Consider the following 27,192-nt stretch of genomic DNA (forward strand, 5'->3'; position numbering starts at 1 on the left):
TATAATCATTTTTGGTCATTACACATACCCCCGAAATCCTACGCACTTTCGAGAAAAAAATTCCTTACCGAAAATCTAATTTGGCGCCTAAATTTTTCGACGAAAAAAGAACATTTCAAATTGTTCTGGAAAAATTCTTTTCGGTTGCGGGGGGCAATTACAATCATTTTTGGTCAATAGACATACCCTCGAAATTCTACGCACTTACGAGAAAAAAATTCTTTACCAAAAATATAATGTGAGGTTAAAAATGTTTCCTTGAAAGATCATGTGTATGTTCCAAATATCATAATTCTTGATCGGATTGTAAGATTTTAATGTTTCAAAACGCAAATAATGCGTATTTTGGTGTAGAATATGTAGAAATTTCAAGACTAATCGGAAAATTGTTCCTTAATTACGAGAAGTGACACAACCCCCATAAAAATGGTCCAATTTTCAAACGGGCATAGCTCCTACAATAGTTAATGGATTTCGTTGAAATTTAGTCTGGAAGTAATGCTATGACTCTGTTCAACGCCAAGGAAATTCGTCGTTACTAATGTCGCCGTCGATGCACTCAATTATGCCAAATCTAGCCACACTGTATGTATGTTCTTATGTACGCGTAGTGAAATTTTTAAAATCAAATTATAACTTTTTTCATACATCTATTTACAAAGAAATACGCACAATAGAAAACTTTACCAAGGATTGCTGTAAGATCGCGAATCGAAAATGAATTTTTGATAATTGAGCCAACTTTTATGCTTGTTTACATGAAATGCGATGTATATATGCATTACTTATTTTGCTCGAAAGAAAAAGAGTTTAAAAAATTGTTCCATCGATGATATGGGACATTGATTAAGTTAGAATTATATGCGAGTAAAATAATGATAAAAATTATTGAAGAAAAGAAAAATTAAAGTAATTGAAAGTAACAGTTCTTCAAGGTTCTTTCCCTACATGATTGGGTCACATGATATGTGTTTTGATGTAATATGGCGCCTTTAATTGTCACGGTGTAATAAAACTTGTAAAAGAATGTGAAATTTTTAAAGTGTTGAACTTGAAACTCAACACAGAATGCCAGTTGATATAAATCGATTAACAGAAGGTTGGCTAGAATTAGAAAGTGATCCAGGTATAAAATAATAACAACAGAAACGTGTTATTGTAGTGACGATTAATATTACAGTAACTAAGTGTATTATGAGAACACAGTAGTTTAAGTTGATGTATCGAAAAAAATCAAGTTTTGTATAAAAGAAATGGAAATTTAGAGTGCATTAAATAGAAATAATTTTAACATTTTTGGCTCGTTTTAATGCCTTTGTGTATAGTTGTAGTACATTGTATTGTAATATCAATAGAATAAATGGAACGAATGAGTGTTTGTGTCTTTTTATAATATGTAAGATAAAATATATTTTAGAAAATTTGGTTAACACATATATGAATCATTAGGTTTATTTACTCTACTACTGGAAGATTTTGGAGTAAAAGGTGTGCAAGTTGAAGAAATATATGATTTACAAAAATCTTTGGAAGGTCCTGTGTATGGCTTTATATTTTTATTCCGTTGGATAGAGGAAAGGAGATCTAGACGCAAAGTTGTAGAACAGGATGAAAGTTTTGTAAAAGATGAAGAAATCGTTAACAATATATTTTTTGCACAACAGGTACATTACAGCTTTTATTTATGGTTCATTATAGTATCTAATTACTTTTTATATGTCCTTTGCATTATACAGCATACAATCCTAATTGATAAACGTTTGTTATAATTTGTTCATTTTGTTTAGGTTGTGCCTAACAGTTGCGCGACTCATGCATTACTTTCGGTGTTACTTAATTGCCCAAACATCCATTTGGGTACAACTTTATCCCGATTGAAAATGCATACATCTGGAATGTGTCCAGAAAATAAAGGATGGGCAATTGGTAATACACCAGAATTAGCATGTGCACATAATTCACACGCGATGCCTCAAGCCAAAAGACGCCAAGATAAAAATACAGGTGTCTCGACCGGTAGATTTACTGGCGAAGCTTTCCATTTTGTTAGTTACGTACCGATTAATGGTAGACTATTTGAATTGGATGGCTTGAAACCGTATCCTATGGATCATGGACCATGGAAAGAACACGAAGAATGGACAGAACAATTTAGACGCGTAATTACAGATCGTTTAGGAATGGCAACAGGAGAGCAATTGCAAGATATAAGATTCAATTTAATGGCCGTTGTTCCTGATCGGCGACTCGCTATCTCACATAAGTTAACTATGTTGAAAACTAATAGGCAGATAGTATTAGAGGCATTACAACAACTTGTCAAGTTAAGCCACCAAGACGGCTCTGAAAAAAATCAGAATGATTCTGAGAAATCGGATAAACAATATGAGAAAAAGAGCAAAATCGATGATGAAAATGTTCTGCCCAATAAATCTGAGATTAACGAATCTTCCGCGGTACCAGGTATTATCGTTGAAAGAAGTGGCGATAGTGCAACGGATATAGAAGAGTCAGCTTCGAGTATAACTTCTGGAAAGACTGAATCAAAGTAAGTATGAAATAATTTGAGTAGAATAAAGATCATGTTTATCAAATATTTTATTTCGCAATGTCATCATGAACCATAAAAAACATATTATTATAGTGGTATGGAAAAAGTAGTGATGTGTGCATTGGATTATGCTACCCCTCTCCGAATTCAAACATCACCTGCGCATAGTTCATCCAGTACCGATACTTCGTCCGAAATTGGATCTGCGTTTAACTCCCCCACACAAGGTAAGTAAAAAACTATCGCTATGCTATTTTGCTTTACAACGACGTTTCGTTGTACAGACTTTTTTGCTTTGACAAAATATTAGGCTGTTTGGACACATCATTTTTATCGATTTGAAATTTTGCAAATTGTCTGAAGGAGAATAACAAATGTAGTAGTGCGATTCGGATGTGACGTCTCTTGTTTTTCCATGTTCTTTACATATATTGTTTTCCAGCATATTTATTCGATGCGCGTTACTAGCAACATCTGAAAGCTGTATATCTTGTTGATTATTTTCCAAACATTTCACATAACTTTCTCTGTCACACACTCTAGTATACTTATTAAATGCTGTGTAAGATGGACACGAATATTCTATAATGGATACTATTTCTGGTTCGCATACGTAATATTTAACACAGTCGGTTGTATTCGGCATTCGAACATTCTTTACACATGGAATTATACGAATAAATTGTGAATTTAAATGGTACCCCATTGATTTATATCTTTCAGTTGTTAAATATTGCTTGTTTCCCGTATTATCGGTAATTAAAATTATATTTTCGTCTTCTGATTCGTCAAGCAGTGTTTGTATTGTATCGTTTAATGTTCCCATGTGTGACATCAATTCGTTTGAATTGTCGCTATTTAAGACTTTATCAGCTTCAGTTGCATTTTGAATTTTTGTATCAGTTGCAGTTGTTGTTTGCAAGTTCGTCTGTTGAATACAATTCTGTACAAGATAAGTCATTAATACACTGGGTTGGCTGGTTTTGGAAAATTCTGACTCTTTGGACAAAGTATCTTTCATACTTGTGTTAGTTTTTGAGGAGGTAGGTAGCGACGCTGATGCTAGAACTTCTAAAGGTATAGTGATTTCTCTGTGAAGCAGTAAGTGATGTATTAATCGATTTAACATTGAATATTCATTTTCAGTGTGATTCTTTCTTTGTAAATAGCCATATTGTAAGTTATTAGTTTCAGAAATGTCATCCATATTTTTTTCGTATTTATTCTCCATTGTTTCCTCAAATTCAATTAAAGGATATGGTGTTATCGTTTCTTGATTGAACATATCAGGAATGCTATCGGTAGTATACGACGAATCGATAAGTTCAGAAAAATTTGGAGGATCTTCTGTCAATCCCATATAACTAGTTTCATTCGGATCGATCAATTCAGGTGTATCATACCTATTTGTTATAATAGATGATTCCGTCGATAGCGTGTCGCATGTCCAGGAATCGCCAGGTAGAACACATATTCGTAGATATGGTTGAAATACCTAAAACCGAAACATTATAAGAATTGTAAATCCATTAAACCGTATTAATGCAATAATAAATTATCTTACCAAGCCTTCGGTACATTTGTTGGGTACCCAGACGTACCCGCCACTAGGTAAATTTATGCAATTATAAAATATGGTGCAACTGGTAGAATGGGGTTTTCTTGATTCTGGACATTTTGAGGATTCTGTTGTAACCAGAATAAAAGAAAGAATAGAGAGCGTTAGTCTCATCTTGTCGTAGCGTTCCATGCACGAGCTGTACAGCAGACTGAAATTCAAATACTTTGCTTGATGGTATTATTTGCTTTTCACACGTTCCCCCACATTTCGTCGTTTCCTTTGACACCTCTGAGATACAGTTACTTGACCTAACCCCTGCGATCATCTTTCTATGCTTGTTACAGAAGTTGTAAAAGAAGTTATATTTTTTTTATTCTAATATAGATGAGGAAGAAGTTGCATGTACTAAACAAGTTTGTTTATAGCATGGGGATGGAATTCTGGTCAGAGCAGTCCAACGTCGACAAAAGATTTTAAGAAGTTTGTTGTAATTAGAGTTGCTGGGGATGAAAAAAACGAGGCAGGTTTAAGTACGTATATGCATTGTTACTTTGCTATGCATATATATACATATACATATACATATGTATGTATATATATTTTTTACTACGATGCATTGCGACAAAAAACGGTAACAACGCATAAAATGTTTGTGCATAAATAGGTCGTTCTCTTGGAAATATTAATATAAATGGGAAAAGATTAGTCTCTGATAGCGGCCACTTGCATAAAAAGGTGTGTTTGTCGGGAGAAGTTAGAATACCCCATGCCAGAGTGAAAACTAGTAATGGGGATACCGTTATCGAGGAAAAAAAAGTAGAGAAAATCGATCCAAAATTATGTTCAAAATATCCAGAATTATTTGAACCCCACACGTTTGCGCCCAAAGATCTTTTAGCATTATTGAAAAATTTAGAACATGAAATAAGTATGTGTGAAACCAGTTTGAAAGATGAAAATGATAAGAGGAACAAATACAAGGTACGTACGGTCGAGGTGTCTCAGTATATTTACATTCACGTTTGGAATAGACAATAGTACAGAACATTACCTCGTTTTAGATTGACGATTGTCGCAGAACACACAATTACGATGAGTTTATTTGCACGTTTCTTTCGATGCTTGCCCAACAAGGTAAATTAGCAGAATTGGTTCAACAGCACTTGACTTTGAAAAAACATACTTCTGTATCAGTAAACAGGGTTCATAGGTAAGCGGGTTTGCGATAGTCTTAATCAGATATAAATGACATTTATTGAACAACGTAAAAAATTTTAACGCAGATCCTCGAAGAAGACAGATACTCGTCCAAACTCATCGCGTAGACGTCGAGGCAGAACCAAATGCAAGAAACGGAAATAATCTTTATACTTAAGTCAACATCAAGTTGGAATTGTCAGTAATGAAATGTCAACTTCACTGCGAGCGCATAGTTTTGTAAAAACGAGGAATGTAAAAAGAAAGAGAGAGCGATTTTATCGTATTTTACGTTACGTATGTTGCATCGACGACACCGAACGATCGATGCTTCTTTTACTTTCCAATGCAAATGGAAATATTTTATAGATAATCGCATATTCGTTGGCTATAATAGTCATGCTTTTTTGATCTTAATTTATTTCAAGTACCAAGCGCGATCGACAATTATACTTTACAATTGTACAAATTAACTTCACTACGATATATTTTTTTGTTATATCAATGCAAGGTATCTATTTATCGTCAGTATACCCTTTTGGGTATTTTTTCAGTAACTTGTATCTTTACACCTAATTATATTTCGTCTGAAATATATATATATATGATTTCTTAGATACGAATACTTGGTGTTATTTTCCACTCCATACTAACGCTCTATTACAGTAAACAACAATGTGTTAAGCGAGGTATAAAAGATTAAGAAGAAACGACATCAAGTATTGTCAAAAACATTGAAAATATTTATTTCGGTATTCATATACAAGTACACTACACGCTGTGGATATGTCCCTTAGATTTAAATACTTATATCTCCGTACAGCCGGAGAGAGGAGGATCAAAAACTCGTATTGGAATCATGTTTATCGTGGACAACGGCCGACTGTCTAAGTAAGTCGCTGTACCATTATAACTGTATTAGGAACTGTATGTGAAATGTCCTCAAAGAAGCTATTTCAGGGTACGGGTAAAGAGACACGAGGATAGTTTAACAAAGAAAAATTAAAAGTTCCTTCTCCGGCCGATGCTCACACACGCCTTCGATATCTGCGCCACGTTCATCGGCACGAATAGCGTGCTTTTTGGCAAAAGTGCAGTAGTTTATGTACAAATTCATGGTCGCCGTGGTCGAGGCAAACGGTTCCTCGTGGGCAAGCTGATTCGAGGGAGAAATGGAGATTATTTGGAATCTTTTACGAGTGGAACGGTTACACACGGTTCGCATCACGTACTCTGATCACGAGCGAGTTTATAACATTCGTATTTACAAATAACATAGTCCCGTTCCTTCGAAACCGTCTTGGTTAGCGATAAAAAGTGCTTTTTAATTTCGGGTTACTGAGAAAACTGTAACCTTGCAGCTGGGTACACGTTCGTTATTATAGGCACTCGTGGTATGTTACGGTAAATCAACTGCTGAACAAAATAAATCGTAACGATCGAACGTTCCATTTTTCAAGTTTATCGCCGCATGATACAAGCGTACAAGAGAAAGTAGAATAGGTCAGAATCCAAGTATTACTTTACGGGCACATTTGTCCGACGGTTGATGCTTATCGATAAAAACAATGAAGTAGAATTTAATCGTACGCATATTCGTCGTCGCTACTCGTTGCGTGACTTTTTATAATGGCTTCCGTTCACTCTGAGCTAGCTGTGTGAAACGTTTGAGCGGCGACAGTAAAATGTTCACCGACTGTGTTGCCGTCGACTGTCGTTCGCAGAACATTGTTTACGCATTTTATTAATAATATAAACATGTCGTATAAAATATAGAAAATTCACGCAAGGAAAATAAAGTAAAAAATATGAATGAGTAGAGGAGAGGATAAACACGGACGAGATCTTTCCGCGAAGAACGCCGATTACGATAAAACAGTCTTGTGATGTGTCTTCCAAAAACCTTAACAAACACAGTTCTTTCAACAAGCCGCAGATCATCTATTGGTCGGATCTACTCAGAAATGTTCAAACGATATTGAAGCCCCGTTCTTGTACCGCCTCATTATAAACGACACAGAAGGTAGCGAGCGTGGTGTATCGGTGTTGGTACAATGAACGCTGGATAACATTTTATCGTAGCCTTGATTATTCATCGTTGGCGCAGTTATTTTCCGTGACGTTGGTAGGGCCAGGGACGAGAAGTAATATTTTCAATCAAAAGTATAATCTTGGAAATCTCTTCGAGTTACTTTCTATTCGAAATACAATATTTTAGAAAACCCCATGTACGCGATTAACGGTAATAAATAAAAGTATGTTTTACAAGTACAGTGAATTAACGTTAACACTTTGAGCAGAGCGAAGGCGTTCCCAATATACATTGGGAACAATCACCCAATGGCATTTGCACTATCGTTTCACCATTGTAATAAATACGCGAAACTTGGTTAAATGAAAGAATTGAATTATTATTATTATTAATAAAATTTCAGTTGATTGTTTTGAATATTGTCAAAGATAAAGTTTTGTTTCCGAATTACAACCATGTTTAGTGGGTCATTTAAATATGTTCAGGATGTTAACGTTCGTGGGTTATCGTACCAACGCGACGCACAGGGGTGTTGACGAATGCATCGATCGAACGATCCGATATGGTTTCTCCTCTCCTCTTATTTATAAATACGTAACAACACGTTTATTACAACAAATCGCTCGCTACCGAACGATGCGATTTGTCGCTTTGGTTCTGCCGTTCTCTTCGAACATGGTCGCGACCGTTCGATCGATTCCGTTCGTTGAAGAATTTCGAAAATAAGTGACTTTATTTTTACCGTTTTAAAAGAATTCGCTCTTTCCAGCGATAATCGACGGAAACGTTGTATGCATGTCCTTCTTCTTGTGTATGACACAAAAGCGTTACACCATACAGAGACCGTCCTCGTCTTATTCTCTCACACAATATCGAAAAATACATTCGTTTGAAAAAACACGCATATATATATGCATCTGTGTATACGTATATATATATGTATGTATAATTCTTGTATATGTGCACTATGTATATAATTACATACATTTATAGGCTCGTCCAATATTTGGATACCGCACGTAGATTCTAGTGTCTGACAAATTTCACGGTCCCACACCTGTTGCCATCTCGATAAAGAGAAAAACGGCTGTTGACGCGCGTGGGTGTCCCGTCTCGGCTCTAGGTGCTAAATATCACCAAGCACCAGTAAACATAAACACAAAGTGTATACGGATCCTTCCGTTTATACATATATGTATATGTACACACACGCGTTCGCATTGATCGTTAATAGTAAAAGTATAAAAAAAAGAAACGAAACAAAGAACGAAATGAGATAAATGTCTGGGGAGCGACAAGGTTTGATTCGAAGGTACGTTATTTACAGATCGATGCGTGGATTCGGTATCGAGAGAAAATAGGAATCGGACAGGTAAATAAATCTGATCGAAGCCACCAAAGGGAAAAGAACCGAACGATGGAGAAAAAATTATTGCATTGCTCGATAACGATGCGCGCGTGGTGTGGAGATTAAATTGTTACGGATAAACTGGCGGTAGTGAAATTAGCCGGTTGCGCGACGAATTGTCAACCGGGAAGTAAGTTCGTGTACCGGGAAAATTTCGAGACTCGCGAATCCGAAGATCTTCCAAGTTCTCTCTTTTCTCGATCGATTCTATTCGAACAATCCGTGCGCTCGGCGGACGATAAATAACGTTAACCGAAGATCTTTGAACGAACGTCTCCCCGCGTCCCGAATCCCATAATACGAATCGAGCGTATCGAGTCCCGAAATTATTCGAATCGTTGCATGGTTCCAATGTACGATTAAACCAGATAAAGCTCGATTTTCGACTAGCCGCTGCTACACGACTGCCCGAATTAACAAACGAACTCGCTAGTGACGATAATGGTGATAGTATCAACGAAATAACCTAAGAAAGTCTTATAGTGTTAAGTTAGTTATATCCTAGGTATCGCATCTTATCATCTAAATCATTGTTACGATAGCTTGGACAGTGTAGGGAGACCCATATTTTGACGTAAGGCATCCAAATACGCACCCAACAGTCGACTCGACCGATCCTCGCGTTTAACCAAACGAATCAAGTAGCTCTTCCATTCGATGAATTACCTTCGACCGTTCCACGGGCCCCGTCAATAATTCTTTCTTGAATAGCACTTACAAAGACTATCACACCGAACGTCGACTCGTTTTACCCGATAGTAATGTATAAAATGTCTTCAATGAAGTACCGCACGGTTTGTACATTTATTACAAAATTTAGCGGACGAGAACGATTTGATTGGTACCCTAGGGTTTGTCCCAAATCTGAAAATGGGTTAACCAGAAGACGCTGGTGTCGTAGTCACAGTCTGGTAACTGTGTAAAAATTTATTCCTTTCTATCTGTATAGGGTAATTCCTGTAGAGATGTCTAAATTGCAATCAAGCAAGAAAAAAATTTAAGATTAGGAGAGATCAAAACAACTATTTTTTTACTAAGGAATCTTTTGTATCAGCTTCAGTGTTAGGTACACCTAATGGTTAATTATACAGATAACGATAACGACTGTGTTTAAAATTATCTTGATTTACTTTTTTTTTTCTTTTTTTTTTTTAATTAATTTAGAATTTAATATTTCTTTGTATTTAGAATTATTTCTTTATTAAACTGTTAATACTTTATCTTACATGGTTTTTTATTTGTTTTCCTTTGGTATAACAAGTCAAGAAACCTGCAGTAATTTAAAAAAATTGTAAGCATCTCTCTCGGAATTGCCCTATTGAGCGTCGACTCTGCAAAGGATATTTGGAACGGACAATCGTAATCACGCGGACGACGACGACGACGACGACGACGACGACGACGACGATTCACCGTAACACGATAACCAAGACTCTTTTAGGGCTTGGTCATCGTGGATTCGAGCCACCTGATTGAACGTAAGTCCAGTAGACATCTTACTAGGTATCTAATACCTATCTAACTTATCTGACTGATCTAACTTATTCGAACGATAAGAAATCGCATATTCGTTACGCGCGACATTGGCCGATACCAAAATGCACGCGGATCCAATACTGCAACGTCGGTAGTAGTCGGTTTAGAAAATGTGCATAATCTATATTCGGTGTTCTCCCGTTGCGAAGATCTATGTGAAAGACAAAATCGCGTGACGAATCGCGCAACAATTACCAACAACACGTTTCCTACTACCAACTACCACCACACTTGGAACGTTCGCGCGATCATTGTCGTCGAAAGTCTTCCTGGTCTCCTCGCTTTCGATGCGTCACCTTTGCGTTTAACGCGACCGAAGGCTCTTTGGATCAGTTCGAGGATCGCAAAGACGGCCGTGCACGGTATAAAGAGGAAAACAGTTCTTGGTTCGTCCACTCGAAAACCACGAAGAAACGACCATTCGGTTTCCTCTCACGGGCCACTGACCGTTGCGTTCGCGGGCAGCGGATGTCCCGTAACCAAACTGTCGGCCGGTTTCCCAAGGCGGAATATCGACTGAAGGGAAGCTACTTCGGAGGCAAGGCGGTCCAGTCTCGACTTGACCTCCCTCTCGCTTTCAGGAACAGCGGACACGGTGGGGCCCGTCCATTCGGCGCCCAAGGAAATGCCGGAATCACGTTCGTCGCTGGAACCCTCGTTGTCCCATGGTGGCGACGCTCTTGGCCCGGGTTCCTGTTTGATACCTTGGAGCGCCAGCAGCGCGCTGGCTGCATCCTTGTCGCCAATGCGCGACTTGTGCCTCAACTTGTGGGGCAAACTGTTGTTAGCTGCTGGATTCTGGGAACTGACCACTAACTGAGGACCCTCGTCGCCGCTTCCGGACGACAGTTCGAATGGCGACTGAGCGCGTCGTCCGCGGGACAGGTTCAACGCGCTCGTCGTATCTAGATGCATCGCTGGATGAGGATAGGGGTATTGGAAACTCTCCGTCTCGGGATAGGCGGTCGTCTCGGGCACGTAGAGCTGAGCCGGTGACCTGGGTGACCGAGCCCCGCTGACAGGCTGATGAATTACGGACGTATGCACTGGACTGGGTGTCCTGGCATAGAGGAGGGCCGTCGAGGCTGGGAGTTTTGCTCTCTTGACGCTAATGGGAGGTTCGGTGGGTAAGGCCGCGAGGACGTGTTCCGTGCTGATCACGGACTCGCCGCATATACCGAATTTGTCCCGTATCGCCTCGAGTTGCGCCTTCAAGATATGGTTCTCTTTGCTGAGCTCCATCACTCGCTGCTCGAGCACCATGTCGTTGAATCGCCTCTTCTCGCGAGACCGCTTGGCAGCCTCGTTGTTGCGCCTCCTACGGTCCCAGTAGCTGTCGTCCTTCTTGTTGTCCGGGATGAACTCCCGTTGCTTGCGCTGAGAAAATAGCTCTTTTCTGATGTCGAAGTTCGGGGGGAAATTTTCAGGATGTATCACCTGTTGGGCATCGTGAAGGTGATGCTGCTGTTGTTGTTGCTGCTGCTGCTGCTGCTGCTGCTGTTGCTGCTGTTGTGCCTGCTGTTGCTGTTGTTGGTGATGGTGGTGGTGGTGTTGTGGCGGCTGCTGCTGCGGCGGCGGTTGCGGAGGCTGATGCTGGTGTTGCTGTTGTTGCATGGACGGCGGACCAGCATGGTGGGCCGGATGCGTCAACGGAGGCAACGGACCATGGGCATCGTGAGCGCCGTGAGCACCGTGGCCGGTGTGCGCCATAGTGTGGGTGGCCGGCATGTTGCTATTCAGACACGCGGTCTCACCATTAATGGGCGATCCACTCTGACGGGCGACAAATTCTGCCACCATAATTTGTCTTCTTAGTACATCTGTAAGCAAACCAAAACCAACGATCAGGAACGGAGCACAGCAAGATTTTGTCACGGAATCGTAACAATTTGCATACAATTTTAGATCCAAGTCGATGGAAACAGACTAATCTGTCGAAATTAATGGTATGGTATATTATCTCGACGACTCGAAACGTCGGATACCAAAGAGAACGATTCTCGAGTCAACGCGCGAGATGAGTTTATTAACGGCGGTGACGAATGCACGGCACAGCGTGCCAAACGATTACGATGACGGTGCCGAGGATCTTAGCGGCTCGTCGAGACAGTCACGCATGACAAGAATAGGCTATTTTATATGAGTCGTTTGCATTAATAACCGTTTGTTTCGAACGATTGTGTACATTCGAATTGAACTCTTCGAGAAGTGGTATAAGGTAAAGGATCTGGCAATACTGGCACATTTAAGATGCGAACGAAATGCTATAAAATTTTTCATCTATATAAGTCAAATTTTATTAAACAATTTTCTAATTATGCTATAAACTATGCTTACATTATTTTTTTTTTAAATAAAGGGGTCCTTAACTTGGACAACTATTAGAATGACTTCTTAAAAAATATACGAAAAATATTTTTTTAAATAATTCAGGAACCGAATAAAATTATTCTGTAACGAATATAACGAACATTAGAGATAGTAATCAATATTATATACACTAGTGCCCACATGTATTGGCTCTTTTACTTTATTTTTTATTTAGCGGAATAGAAAAATTGTATAACCCTGTATCATATACCGTGGCGTGTCGCCTGTTGCAGAGGCAAGGTCCTTCCAATTTTTAAAAGGAACATTTATTAATCCAAAGTCGCGCCAAGTACGTTCCGGTGAACTCATTTGCGATACTGGCCACGAACGAAACGCAATCCTTGTGCGGCGGTGTCACGCGACAGTGACGAAGTATTACAAAAGAAGGTCGCACGATACGGAATCAGGAAGAAGGTAAAGAATCTCGAGAGGCTGAGAGACTTGTACGGTAGCTGACCTCCTCAACTACTTTATATTATGCCGCGTTCGTTGTCTGCAATTACACAGTGTTTCGGATTATGATCTACATCGATCACCTGGCATGACTTCCTGAATTCGAACCAGAAGACTAATTCGATTGCGACCGCAACTGTCGGCATGAGTCAATGTAATAGTTTCTTTCTCGTGACGCAACACGTAATAATTATGATATATCCTCTCCCCCACCTCTCCATCCGTAAACTGTAATCAAACCATCGTAGAGAATTCGATGACGCATACTTATGGAAACCTTGAGTCATACCTGATATCGCGCTGAACAATACTTGAACGACAATTGAACATTCCAGGAACAATTATTCACCCACCGAGCTAATTATTCGCATTATACATAGTGTAAACGAGAAAACGCAATACAGAAGAAACAGAAATTAATTGATTACTGGTCAGGAATTTAACTTTGAACCCAGTATTCGATATATGTAATTATTCTATATCTAGAAGAATCACAGATTCCTATGCATGCGTATATGAATACATTCCTTAACCGACCAAGTTTCAAAGTTGTTTATTTCGGCGAAGAATGGACAAATTTCGACTATGTTTTTCTAGCTTTCTTACTGGATACATGGCGTATACCTTCATCGAAATGAAACGTACAAAAGAAATAACAGAGAAAAAACCAATGAAAAGAGGAAAAAGAAAACAGTCAGCAAGGAGTAGCATATCGTCACGCGTCGTTAAGTGTCTGTTCAAGGTGCACGTTGTATATCAGAAGTCCATTTGTATTCTCCGAGTGCGTGCGCTCGAACATCATCGACTTAACGCTATGTTTGCACGGTAAACGCGTTAACTCGTTTATACAATGATTTCCAATGCCAGCAGCGTCTCGTGGGTATTTTGTTGAACGTTCGGGGACGATCCTCGCCATCGCCGTGTGCGTGGGCACGATGACAGATCATATCCAAGAGGGAGAGTCTCGTAAATTTTCGTAACCGTTATATGCGAGAGTAGCACCCGACGGCCAAAGGTGAAGAATTCCGAGAGATCGAAAGACGTGCCCGCACTGCCAACAATACCGACTCGAGCAACAGCAAGAGAAGTCGCAAAATAGCCTTGGGTAAGGTCGCGCTCCTCAAGGTCGAAAGTGTCGGCGAACTCGACGACTGAACGTTGCCAGTCGAAACGTTACCCTTTCGTCGAGAATGATGTTCAAAGTCTGACTAATATGTATTGTAACAGACATAGTTGGACGGTAAAAGCAATTGGAAACATGTGTATTCTAGTAAAATTCTAGTAAAATTCTAGTATTTGTTCATAGAGAAAATATTTGTTTGTTGTTCCTTTTATTTCGAAGGTAGGTGTCGAGCGGAAAAATATATCGATGTATTGTCGATTCTGGAATCGTGAGACGTTAACGCCATCTTTGATTCTGGTGGTACGCGAAAAATAATCAATCAGCAAGTGTCGTTACAGTCGCGAAGACTGTTAAATAACTCGTTCTTACATTTGCTCGTCGGAAGAACGTTAATCCGAGCGTGAGGTGCAGTTATATAAGAATGCACGTGTGTTGCCACAGAGTGTGCCACGTGCTGCATCGTTGTTATTTGCCGTTTACAAACTGCATCATGAAAATATTTGTTTATTCAACCGTCAGCATTTATAGCAGAAAAATGTCGAATATCGAATCGATATCTTATTCTTTGAACAATTATAGGTTATTGAGACGCGGACAAAATTCGATACGAAATGCCAATAGTGTAACGCGTGAAAAGTTCGGGGAATAATTTATATTAATATTTATGAGCGAGAAAACAATTATTTTTGCTTCTTTTTAAAAGTAATATTCTTTAAATTTATTGTTCCATTGTGGACCTTTGTTGCATTTCGTGCGTCGCAGAGTCGTTGATTTGAAATAGTTTAGAAAACGTAAATTGGATTTCTTCTGTCGCAACGAAAGGCGCGAGTCGAGCAGTCGGGGTATCGAACCTGAACGCCAAGGAGCGAGGGAGAAGTCCGAAAGAGTAAACTCGTGAATTAACCGTTGAAGCACGCGGGGCGAGAGTTACGTAAGGGTGTCGTTGCATCATGCGCGCGTGCGTTTCTACGTCCACGTGCTACACGCGCTTGTGGAAGCGAATGTCAGCCGTTTCAGTAAATACGCTGCAGTACGCGAATCTCTTTCAATGACGTACGTTTCGATCGTGCAACGTGCGATCGCGACCTCGCGAATCCAAGTTTTACGATGAATCGAGGCTTTCGCGCGTCCTTCCGCCTATCGATTATGTATCTTACACCTTAAATTATCTCTGAGAAAGGTGCGTCACCGCTAGTTGGAAACTGTTTTACACGATGTTTCTAGGAAATGCAATTATATCGATAACGTTTCGAGCTATGGAAACGCGTGCACGTAGTTTTTGTATCAACATTGTAACAACCTTTCTACGCGATTCGGTAAAGGACAGCAGGATACCGAACAAAATGTCGTGTTAAAGATTCTGCCGAACGCATCTTTATCTCGTAAACGTCGCGTTGGAAAATGAAAAAGGAAAGATAGAGTTTCGAGTTGAGCCAACAAGTTTTCAATTCGTTCCAACGATACGAGGTGAACACAGTCGAGACAGTAAGCCTGCTCTCGAAATTGAGCAATCGCGTGGAATTTCAGTCGCGGGTTACGTACAGGACTCGACATGACTCATATCGCCGTACCGAGTGTTCTATCGATCGAAAGATTTTTGTCGGAACAGAAAATGTCGCCCACGCGAAATTTCTGCCGTAACAAAATAATACACGCGAACGGTGCACGTTAGCCTACGCTTCATTTTACCAAGGTAGGTATATGTATATTACGCAGCGCGATCGATCGATTTTTTCTCGTAATAAAGATCGCGCGTCATCCGTGTCGATGCTGTTTCGTTTCGTTGCATATTTGGCAGGAAATCGTCGTTTCCCTTCGACCGGGGGCAATCAACCGTCTCCCCCCTTTTCGTTGTACTTGGAGGAAAGGAATCGGCCGGCTTAGCTACACGACGCGTTCTTGGTGAGTCATATTTAGCCATTACGCGTTTCTTTGCCTGTATATTACCGTCTAGCAACGTGTGCGCTCGCACACGATGCGCCGGTGTATGTAAATGAGCATACCAGGAACGTAAAGACGGAGAAGGTGTCAGGCTTTTTCTCGCGAAACACGAAAATTAATCAGGAAGTTTTACGGTCCATCGTGAACGGTGCAACGGTTCTGTCGTTAGAGGATAATAGATGGTGGGACGGTGCGTATAACGCGAAATTAACGAACGGTCGAGGACGTACACTGTCGGAATAATTTTGCAATTTTAATGGGCTACGGTTTCCTCGAATGATCGATAAAAATGGTCATGTCGAGCGCAGCGAGAAAATGGTAATTATACAGACGGTAAAGTGGCGAAACTCGCGTTTGGTTGCGCAAACCGGCATATGCGAAGATCGTATCGACACACAGCCAACGATCGTGTGTAGCTTTCGTTTCGTGTCTCGGGGTCGATATTTCTCCATGGAGATAATAATAGCGGACCCTTGGCGCGCGCGTCACGCACACACGAAATAATTACGTAGCATTGGGCAAGCGTTGGAATTGATCCGGTCGTTACGTGCGTTACGTCCAACGCATCTTCGTCCCTCCTCCCGTCCGTTCTTGCTACGATTATCGCGATGCGTGAGATGTTTCACGTGAAACGTTAGAATTCAAACGATGCGATCGGTAAACCGTGTATGTAGTGTGTTCGGCCACCCCTGGGAAAAATTTTAATGGGAGATTCCAGAGGCCAAAATATCACGAAAATCAAGAATACTAATTTGTCGATGGAGGCTTCGTTAAAAAGTTATTAACGTTTAAAGTTTTACCAGTGCTGAATTTTTTTCTAGAAAGTGGGTAGGATTTCAGGGGTATGTCTATTCATCAAAAATGCTTGTAATTAACCCCTGTAACTAAATATAATTTTTTTCTCGAAAATGGATAGGATTTCGGGGGTATGTGTATTCACCAAAAATTATTACAATTGAGCCCTGCAATTAAAAATAATTTTTTCAGAACGATTTAAAATCTTTTAATTTAATTTTTTAATAACTTTTTAATGAAGCCTCAGTCAAGAAATTGATATTTTTGATTTTCGTCTTATTTTGCCCTCTAGAATCTCCCATTAAAATTTTATCCCAGGGGTGAGCGAACAGCCTGTATGTATACGCAGATGCGGCGGCGAACCAACAACGTGACGTAGGCGATACACACGTGTCACGAGCCGAGAATCACGTTTCGTCTTCCACTTAAAAGCCCGTGAACATGCGTTATCCTCTCCTGTGCCTATGAAAATGATACACGAGTCGAGAATTCGCGACTCGGCTCGGCTCGTTTCTTGAATTATGAATCGCAATTAGATCGATCCGCGTGCGTCACGTGCATCGGCCTAGGGAGGTTTGCGCCGCCTGGTTGCGCAACGTGACACTAGCCCAATGACTCATGACGCAATAGAAACAACTACTCACTCCCTCGGATACGCGTACGTTTTTTTTTTCGCGACGTACAATCTACATGTACTACAAATTCGTTAGCATTGTTCTAACCTGTGCGATTATTCGTCGGAAAATCCGTAAATACGCCGCTCTCCAACTCGCGATGCTATTAATACGCACGATGACTTCGCCGAACGACCGCGATGAACGATCCTACGATGGAGTTGCATAATTTCCTGCTTTTTCGTCCCGTTTCGCCTATTTGATTTTCTATTTTGAATCGTTACGCGCAAGCATGTGTGTACATATACCTACGCAACCGTCGAAACGAACGAGTCTCGAGCGTAATAACGAACACGAGCTGATAACGTTATAAATAGGAACCATTAATTAGAAGCTCGCGCGGCTCAGAAACGCGATCTAACCATATAGGCACGTATTTTTCGATGAAAATCTTGGACAGACAACGCGTCGAATCTATATGATCGTTATTTACGAGGAAACCGGGTCAGACGAGGAAGGATTATGGTTACGCAGTGGGGGTAATCACGCTAGCTGACTAATTTTTTCGAAGCAGAGAAACAGATTATGCGAGAGACGGTGACACGAGTTTCGTTGTCACGCGTGCACGTGTATATCGTCGCACTGTTGCGCAATAGTGGCGAGTCGCGCGCACGTGGCTGTCGACCATCGGTCTCGTTTCCGCCTGATATGCCTGTTAGGCGTTCTTTTTTCCTGTGCCAGGCAATTTTCCTCCTTCGTCTTTCACTTTTCGAAAGAATCGACACGACTCGTCCTTCGCGAACAACTTTTCTATTCCAGGCGTGAATCTATTTTTTATTATAGGTCCGTCGCATAATTAAAAAATTTCATAGAATCTGATTTGTATAGAGGTGAAATAGTACAGCGTTTTGTCAGTACCTTGATCGTCTAAATACCTACTGGATCTTGTACGTTACGGCGAAACTGTAAATCCCTCATTTGTTTTTCCAGCGTCCGCGAGCTTTTCGAGGAACACGCGCCGCGCGAATGCAACGAACGCGGATTCGCAGAAATTTATTCGCCCGTTATTTTAGCGTGTCGGCCACCAGATTACATTTCCCCGAAGGCATTGCACACGTAGTTGGTGGGAAATCGCAAATCATCGCTGCGTTCGATGTCAATCCGACATCTGGTCTAGTTAACTTGTGCATAAGAACGATTAACGATTCAACGATTCAATGCATAATTCGACTCGTAATTTCGATAGTGTGCGAAAACGGAAAGAGACAGAGTTGGAGAAAAAGTGTAAGTGCTCGTTATCGAGCGACCGTGATCTCGCGCGAGCGCGTCTTTTTTTCTGTTAGCTGCTCGAAATTGTATCGACTCTGCCGCGTGACGCACGATTATGTAACGCGAAAAGCATGCCTCTCTGTAACGGGCACGTCGTATGTACGTTGGATATGTGTACCGAGTGGTGTAAGCCACGCACTGCCCCTCCCCCCGCCGCTTCTCCACGCTCTGATATCCTACTATCCGCGCACCTTCTCTGTTAAAGCTTGCTTTTCGAGCTGCCCGCAATCGTGCTCGCTTTTATCAACATCTTAAGGACACGACCGTTATCCGGCCTATTACCCTGAAACTGGGCACGCGAGATACGGGAATTCCTCGTGTTCAACGACGCGTCGATCGCTTTCTTGGACGTAACCAGCAACAGCAGCGTCAGCTTCGACGCGCGGAATCTTCAATTTTGTCGCACTCTTACGTAAGAGTAGCGGTCGAATGGTTTTCATTCAATCGCGCTTATCTTTCGCGAATCTCTCGTAATAAATAGTAGCACCAGGAATTTGGTTTGCCCGTGCTTAGGGAAATTCGAGGAATTCAAGGATCTCCGGACGAGCAATGCTGGAGCTCGTGCAACATTTTTTGCGAAACATTTTCAGCGGTCGAGAGCGATCGAGCGAGGCGAGGCGGCTCGTTTGTTCGAATAACAAACGACGAGGGGACACGGCGGAGGCGAACGTTCCAAAAATGCGGGGACAGAACGCGCGGGCCTGAAATAGTTCTCGAGAGTACGTCGAACTTTAAGTACAGTATATAAAGGCACGTGCACAATGCCAGCCACTCGATACCGCTCGGCCGTGCGTGTTACGATTGCGGTCGGCGCTCACGTAACAAGCGAGCGCTGATACCGTTATCGGGTCGGCGCAGGCATTTCGAACCGGTCTCCGATTTCGTTTCCCGCTCATTATGCAATTGCCTCCGCGATAACGCGACCGCCAACCGAAAAACAAAACTGGAACCGCGACGCGTTCCTCCGTACGCAGGGTGTTCGGCCACCCCTGGGAAAAATTTTAATGGGAGATTCTGGAGGCCAAAATAAGACGTAAATCAAGAATTCCTATTTGTTGATGGAGGCTTCGTTAAAAAGTTATTAACAATTAAATTAAAAAATTTCAAATCGTTCTGGAAAAATTATTTTTAGCTAAGGGGATCAATTACAATCATTTTTGGTCATTATACATACCTCCGAAATCCTATCCACTTTCGAGAAAAAAATTCAGCACTGGTAAAACTTTAAACGTTAATAACTTTTTAATGAAGCCTCCATCAACAAATTGGTATTCTTGATTTTCGTCTTATTTTGGCCTCTAGAATTCCCCATTAAAATTTTTCCCCAAGGGACGAACACCCTCTTTTCAATACGATCGAGCTACTTTTAACATCGATCGTTCGAATATCCTATTCTATATTTGTTATCGTTAACTCCTCGACCACGGGATACATGCGTACATTTATCCACGCTATAAAATTCTGAGAAGAATCGTATTACGATTAAAATTTTAGTTATGCTTATTCTACGAACAGACCCATCACCCTGACAAATTTCATTAAAATCGACGGGGGTTGCTTCTCAAGATAAAGAAACTGCCAACGACCTTGAGATTTCGAGGAGGGTCGACCTTGACGAAAATCTTCCTCCTATCTTAATTCTCCTACTGACCTTTTAAATTCCTCCAGATAAGTTTAATCGTCTACCGAAAAACAGCCAAGATATTTAGGTGAAAATTCTTTCTTCCGGAGCACGCGTTGTAAAAAAATGATACGCAACGCATCGAAAGATTTTGCGATCAGAGTGAATCGCGCAAGCTTCGAAACGCAAGCTCTGGTTACTTCCGAGTCAGTCTAGACGCTCTGCTCGATCGTAATAATTTGCCATCCTAAAAGTTCCACGGTTTTTGTTTTTGAATTCTGTTCGTAAAACGACCGTGAACTATTTGTCACAGCGATAATCGAGTCACGGAACGATAATTCGTGGCCGGCTTCCGCGAACACGCGTGGCGATAGTTTTCTTCGTTATCTGAGCTGTACGAGCAAGAGCGGGGAAGAATTGGTAAAACGTACCGATAAAAAGGCCGAAAGACAATGGCAAGGTACAAAGGGTATCCCGGCGGAGAGGATAATCGGTTATCTGAATTTTCACGCGTTCCACGCGAGGTTCGCGTGTCGATTGATCGCGCGTTCGACGTCCGCCGACACGTGACCTGAGGTAACGTGTCGAGGCTCGCGCGAATACGTCTCGTCTCGTCTCGTTTCGAACGCGGCTTACGTAACGCGAACACGTGGAAGACAATCGTCATGGTGGAGAGCGGCCGGCGCGGCGGAGGCACAAGAGACAGACGCGCGACGAGCTTCTACGCGCGTTCTTGAATCGAAACGAAAACGGTTCGGCGAAACGAGAGAGGGAAAGCACGGCAGGATAGCGGCCGGGCCGGGTGGGCGTTTCGGTTGATAAACAACGCGGGGAAACAGGCTTAAGAAATAATGCGCCGCGTGATGCAACCGTCGGTGCATAACACGACATAGAAATGCTCGCGCAATTCGCGCGAGCTAGCGCCTCCTGTTCTAGCTGTTCTCCCCGCCACGTGACTCCTACACGTGCACGCCGTCTTACGCTAGACCGTTCACCTTCGTTGCATAACAGAAACGCGAAAAGGTCACCGCGAACAACGGAGCCTGATATTTCCTAATATGATTGATAAACCGCCTGAGCCCGATCACGCCGATCGCTCAACGACTCGACGACTCTCACGACGTTACACCTTCAAGATCGTCCAACTCGCGTTCGATATTTCTATCTTTTACCATTTTCTTGACAAACGCGCCAACAATAATTATTATTCTCAAGTTAGAATTAAATTTCAAGTGAAATTACAAAGCAACGAGATCGGTTTTATTAAATTTACAATCTCATTGAAAATTAATGTTGAAAACTTTTGCACGATCCCAATACATAGAGAAGCCTTACCTGACAAGTAAAAAGCAGAATCGAGATTCCAGCGTGGTTATCGACCAGAGCCAGTAGCAAACGCTATTCACGGCGAAAATTGTCTTCGAACGGCGCGTGATCGATGAACGGCCGATGACGCAACGCGCAATCCGCAATAGCCGAGTCGGCGGCAGTGCTTAGATATAGAATATATGTATCGTGCGTTATCCGCAAACAACCGATACGAGAAATTGTGTACGATCGGTAGGAAGTCGCCGATTCGTTGATGCCCGTTCGCGCTTTCCTACTGCGCACCACCGACCCTACGCAATCGAATATAATACTCGCGCGTCACGATCGTTTCCACGGATCGTTGATATCGCTAATCCCGATTGATGCGACGCCAAACAATCAAGAGAGATCGACCGTTCGAGATAACGAGCGCACAATACAAAATCTACGCAAAACTCCCTAGGGGGGGGGGGGGGGGGGGGGGAGTTGACCTCATCGATATCTTTCGTCTGCATTCCATCGACGCGATACGTGGCCATTTTATTAGCCTGTTTCGTTTTACGCGTCCTCTTAAAACGAAACTTATCGTTCGTAAGGAAACATACCCGCCGATGGTAATTGCCAATTGCACTCGACCGATGCTAACGGAAACTATTGCATTTCCTTTGGAAACGAATCCAAGTACAGCAACAAAGAATCACAGTGTTTGTCAATAGTATGTTCGAAATGTAAATTGGAAGAGAGGAAGTTTCCGACTTTTCTGACCGTACAAGTTTACGAGTATCGAAGGAATAATTCGGAAAATGAAGTAATTGACAAATAATACCTTGGTAATATTTACCAAATCGTAAATTGCTGCTTTCCTCGGCTGGAGTGAAATTTAAAATAGTTGAATAGTTGTGAACCAACCGTTCTTTGAAATAGTAGTTATGCAAAAAGATAGTATTTCGAATATACCCTCTAGGCGGTATTATGGGCCGACCGCCTTTTAATCGCTCGTCTCGAACACGAAGCCAGATCATACCTTGGTACACGTGCGTGCCCTTCGCTTTAAGTCCGTGAAGCTTATTGCACACACGCTTTACGCTACGACGAGGTTGAGAGTTCTGCAAATTAGGCCGTGGCCCACTTCGGCCAACGATAGAGAGAAGGTGGTGGCGGTAGGGTGACGACAACGGCGAGAGGGGAGCGAGATCGATGGAGGATGGGGATACACACGGTGCAAAACACGACAGAGAGGGCTCGGGTGGGGATGAGAGGGGGCGGAGTTCCCGTTTCAAGCGACGATCGCGATCGATCTTCTTCGACGCGACGCGATCCACGTGGAGATTCCAAAGCGACCTACGCAACTCGAATTTTCACCACCCGTTTGTTTTCGATCGATGTTTCGCGTTTCCACGTTATCGCGTCCCCTCTGTTAAAGACGCTTTCATTTTCTTTTGTTATTTCGAAGACGTCGCGACCCGTCCCTTCCGTATTTTTGTTCACGCGGACGGGAAACGTATTCGAGACCCGACACCGTCCGGTATAGTATTCCCCTGTCCATCGGAGATAAGGATCAGAGTCGTCCTCTTCGCTTCGTCATGAATGACGCAACGACCGCTGCCGCGTTGCACGAGACTTTCGTAAGCGTAGCCTTTTCTCGCCTCGATCGCTCGTTCGTTCGTTCGTCATCCTGGCCAATGCTCGCGATGCATTGCTATTCGTATCAGGATTTCAAACACTTATTCTTTCCACGTTCGATCAAAGGTTTGAGGGTTCCGTAACTCGAATGCACCGATAACGCGATAAGACGCTCAAGCGACGAGATCGATCGGAACGAAAACAATGGATGCACACGAGTTTATTGCGCTCTCGCAAATCGTCGACGTCGTTGCGTCGCGTCGCTCCAATCGTTCCTCGAAGGTCAAAGTCTGCAGACTGGTTTCAGGGTCGTTTCTTAATACGCGCGCTTAGAATCAGATTCGTCGAACGAGATCCGCGATCGAACAACGCTCGTCGAAAACGTAAAAATATCCCACCCCGCGACTGATAATTTATATTAATTAAAGAATGAAATTGCGGTTGAATTATTTTAAAAAGTATTCCTCGAAACGCGAATTATGAAACATGGTCCAAGCACAGGTCGCTTTAGTTATTTTCGACCAACAGCAACAACGAGTTTTTAGTTTAAAATCATGGCGCGCGCGACAAGTTGCCAAGAGATAACGGTCCGTTCTACAAATTATTACAAGGCCAGGCGCTGTAATCGCGACCAATGTTCGTTTCCGCTATGGAAAAACAACGATTCGAAAATGCGATTAATTATCGTGCAAGGAAAGACGACGCACCACGCATGGTTGCTCGAAGAATCGTTCTCGATTCGGCGATGAAGAATCGGATGGAATCGTACCAACTGTCGTTACTCACCAATTTTGAAAGATTCTCTCGAGCACTGTCGAACGACGGAACAGCGATCCACTTTGCCTTCGTCGAGGACTGCTCAGAGGCAGACGGTCGAATATACAGTTTTCCGCGAGACACGCAAGTAGTTCACTGGCTGAACGCAAAGTATCCCGTTCGTCGAACCAACGTAACGAGAGTGACCGTCATAATAACGCTCGTATTATCGCGTGTCGCGATCGTAATCGTTCCCTCTCTTCTATGGGTAAATCCAGTGAGATTCCACGAACAGAGGGGTATATGTCGCACCAAAGTAGGCAGCAGAAAATACAGAGTACAACTGCCAAAGTAACGATCGGAAGAATGCGTATCCGTTTTCCGAGTTGGATATTTCCGTGAAAAAAAATATAAAGTCACACGAAAAAACAAACGAAGCACTGTGTACGTATTTAGAGTAAAAGACGCGAATTCACCGGACAGGGTCCTCCTTCCGGAGACCGATGAACTTGAACTCTGACGGCGAGCAGGTGACAGGGAGCTGCGTATACGATTTGTGTCAGTCTGTATGATCGTCGACCGATCGTACAATCGGATAGAACGAGTTGTTTCGCGAAGAGAAACGCACACGTCCACTCGGTCCGGTGTCAGTCTGCAAACTGACTGCACGCTGCGCGAGACTCGCGACTGCCGTCTTGGCCCCAATGTCGTCTGGCTTCGAGTTGATGCGAGAAGGCTGACGCGGCACGCGTGTGTCGTGTGTATATGTGTGTACGCGCGCGCGCGCGTGTGTGTGTGCGCCCGCGTGAACGCGCTGCCGGCGTTGCTTTTCGACCGTGGTAGTGAGGAGGATTTTTGGGGGAGGGGTGAACAGGTCCACCCGCCGGGGGAACTTTATGCCTGGTTTATGTGTACTCCCCACCACCACGGTGCCAGCCCGCTCTGCGTCAGAGTGCCGACCATTCCCCTCTTACTTCCCCTCCCCCCTGTCCCCTGTCCCCCCTCCACTTGGTGCTCAGCCCCTACTCGACGCCTAGGTGCACTGTCGCGTCGCGTCGCGTCATATCTTTCAGCCCCGAGTCACGCAGCGCTTGCCGTACGCGCGATTAGATTGCGTCGCGCAGCGACGTTGAACGCTTCGTTCGCGTTGTTTCTCTATTCTTTTCGATACGTTCCTCTCTTTTATTATTTCGCTTTCTTTTACTTTTATTAATTTATACTCTATTAGGATTCCATTTTATCGTTAGACGTCAACGTTGTTTTCAACGTCGATCTCTTCCTGCAAACAACATTGTTTACTTTTTTTTACGCAACGCAAATAACTTGTCCGGATGAGTTTATAATTTAGATAGAGTGAAAAATGTTCGTTTCGACAAACGCGATAGAACGAATCTTTTTTTATCGTCGAAAAAGAAGGAACGAAACGAGCGCCACTTGGTGGAGTCGGTCGCAAGGACCCTCCGCCTCCTGCCTGCTCCACCTCCGTTCTCTATAAACCGAATGCCAGACAACGAGGGCATCAGCCCCCATGAATCACCGACGGTCACCTTCACTTTTTATGCAAGTTCTTCTGGTTCGAGCCCGCCGGTTGAACGAATCCTTCTCGCTCGTCGGGACACTCGGAGGATCACGACGGACATTTGCGTTGCAACGTAATCGCGGCTCGTTCGCGAAATTAATCGATACAAGATAGACAAATATTCGCATCTCCCGTATAACGATCTCGTTCGTTCGATCTGTCGATTACGTAATTCGAAATAGAGAAAGAGACAACGCCTAAAGTAAGCGAGAGTGGTCGATCAGTGCCCGGTGATTCATCATTAGTAACAATTTAAAATGTTTACGAGGAATGCAATTAAAATGTTTAAAAACCAACGAAAGAATTACTTTTTGTCCCATCTACTCTTGTCTGACATTGAAAATGTTGTTTTCTCCAACATAGAGGCGTTACGACTCTGTTTTCGAGACAGCGACGAAAGGAGGGCCGTTTCGATATCGAAATAAAGCGCGTACGCCCGATAAATCACGCGGTGCAGCTGCGTGAATTCACCGTATCGGTTTTCAACGACGATTCGGCAATACGATTTGCATAGATGGTATATACATAATGATCGCGCGACGTACGCTCACGGCGCGGCGGGCGAATTTGGAATTTCAAGGACGCTTCGGGACGTGCACTGCCTTGGTATCTCGCGCGTTCGCGCGATCATTGCAGTTTTCTCTGCATCGTACGCGTTTCGCGGGTCATTTTTCTCGCCAGCGACCTACGGCCGAGGGATAAAAATAAAATGCCACGATCGATTGGATCCACGCCAATCCCGAAACGTGCATAATAATGGATCGTCTAATTAACGAGATTTACGTCGACGATCAGAATTAATTGTTTTCCGCCTTTGTTTTCGACGATTTACGACGTGTTTCCCATTTTTGACAATGACTCACGCGTATGCGATTCCTTAAATACGATATTTATTTCTATTGTACGGCGTACTACGTTGTACGACTGCAGACGCCAGTCTGCGCAATTCTGAAATACAAATGGGGAAGCTTCGCGCTTAGTTACCTTGGATCCATGACACGCGCGCTTCAATTTGCGTATCTTCGAAACTAGTTCAAGTTCAAAGCAACGCAAACGAGGCTGGTTCGCTCTGCAACGGTAAATAGTGCTGATGCATTGCGCTATATCCATTAGTTTATAATATTTTTAAACACCAATAACATTAATAAACATTTGTATCGATAACCGGCATCAGGGTATAACCCTTTCTCGTATTGACATTTTACAACAACGTTTATGGTTCTTGTTGCAATACAACATCGCAAGTCGAGACAGAATTATCTTTGGAACTTTTTAGTTTCCGACGTTTTTCCTCGAATTTCGTCGGCGCTTAATCCGTCGCGGTGGCGTTCATTTCCTCTCAACAAACATCGGTTTTACGAGCAAAAAGAAGCCAGAATGCGACATTGATTCTGT

General features: G+C 42.5%; 3 protein-coding genes across 6 annotated transcripts; 1 reads left to right on the forward strand and 2 right to left on the reverse strand.

Annotated features, from left to right (window-relative positions):
* The first annotated feature begins 633 nt into the window (after positions 1–633).
* On the forward strand, positions 634–7,620 carry Calypso (ubiquitin carboxyl-terminal hydrolase calypso). Of its 2 annotated transcripts, XR_013080797.1 has the most exons (9): positions 634–1,126; positions 1,450–1,664; positions 1,788–2,548; positions 2,645–2,778; positions 4,538–4,642; positions 4,777–5,093; positions 5,174–5,322; positions 5,396–6,200; positions 6,258–7,620. XR_013080797.1 is itself a non-coding variant. In XM_076779093.1 (8 exons), exons 1-8 carry the CDS (start codon positions 1,069–1,071, stop codon positions 5,472–5,474), a joined length of 1,818 nt encoding a protein of 605 aa, XP_076635208.1. In that variant the 5' UTR covers positions 634–1,068; the 3' UTR covers positions 5,475–7,620. The 2 variants fall into 2 exon arrangements, 1 of the variants encoding a protein (XP_076635208.1); XM_076779093.1 differs by having other exon boundaries at positions 5,396–7,620.
* Positions 2,733–4,283, reverse strand: LOC143348615 (uncharacterized). Its single transcript, XM_076779096.1, has 2 exons — positions 4,116–4,283; positions 2,733–4,046 (listed from the first exon to the last, which is right to left on the reverse strand). The coding sequence occupies exons 1-2, from the start codon at positions 4,281–4,283 to the stop codon at positions 2,802–2,804; spliced, it is 1,413 nt and encodes a 470-aa protein (XP_076635211.1). The 3' UTR covers positions 2,733–2,801.
* Positions 6,030–24,993, reverse strand: LOC143348614 (uncharacterized). Of its 3 annotated transcripts, none has more exons than XR_013080798.1 (3): positions 24,249–24,993; positions 6,275–12,105; positions 6,030–6,208 (listed from the first exon to the last, which is right to left on the reverse strand). XR_013080798.1 is itself a non-coding variant. In XM_076779095.1 (3 exons), exons 2-3 carry the CDS (start codon positions 12,083–12,085, stop codon positions 10,718–10,720), a joined length of 1,308 nt encoding a protein of 435 aa, XP_076635210.1. In that variant the 5' UTR covers positions 12,086–12,105; positions 24,249–24,992; the 3' UTR covers positions 6,030–10,717. The 3 variants fall into 3 exon arrangements, 2 of the variants coding, with proteins under 2 accessions (XP_076635210.1, XP_076635209.1); XM_076779095.1 differs by having other exon boundaries at positions 6,030–11,662; positions 11,723–12,105; positions 24,249–24,992; XM_076779094.1 differs by having other exon boundaries at positions 6,030–12,105.
* Positions 24,994–27,192: the final 2,199 nt, after the last annotated feature.

This window comes from Colletes latitarsis, chromosome 11, assembly GCF_051014445.1.
Source record: "Colletes latitarsis isolate SP2378_abdomen chromosome 11, iyColLati1, whole genome shotgun sequence".
Taxonomy (NCBI): domain Eukaryota; kingdom Metazoa; phylum Arthropoda; class Insecta; order Hymenoptera; family Colletidae; genus Colletes; species Colletes latitarsis.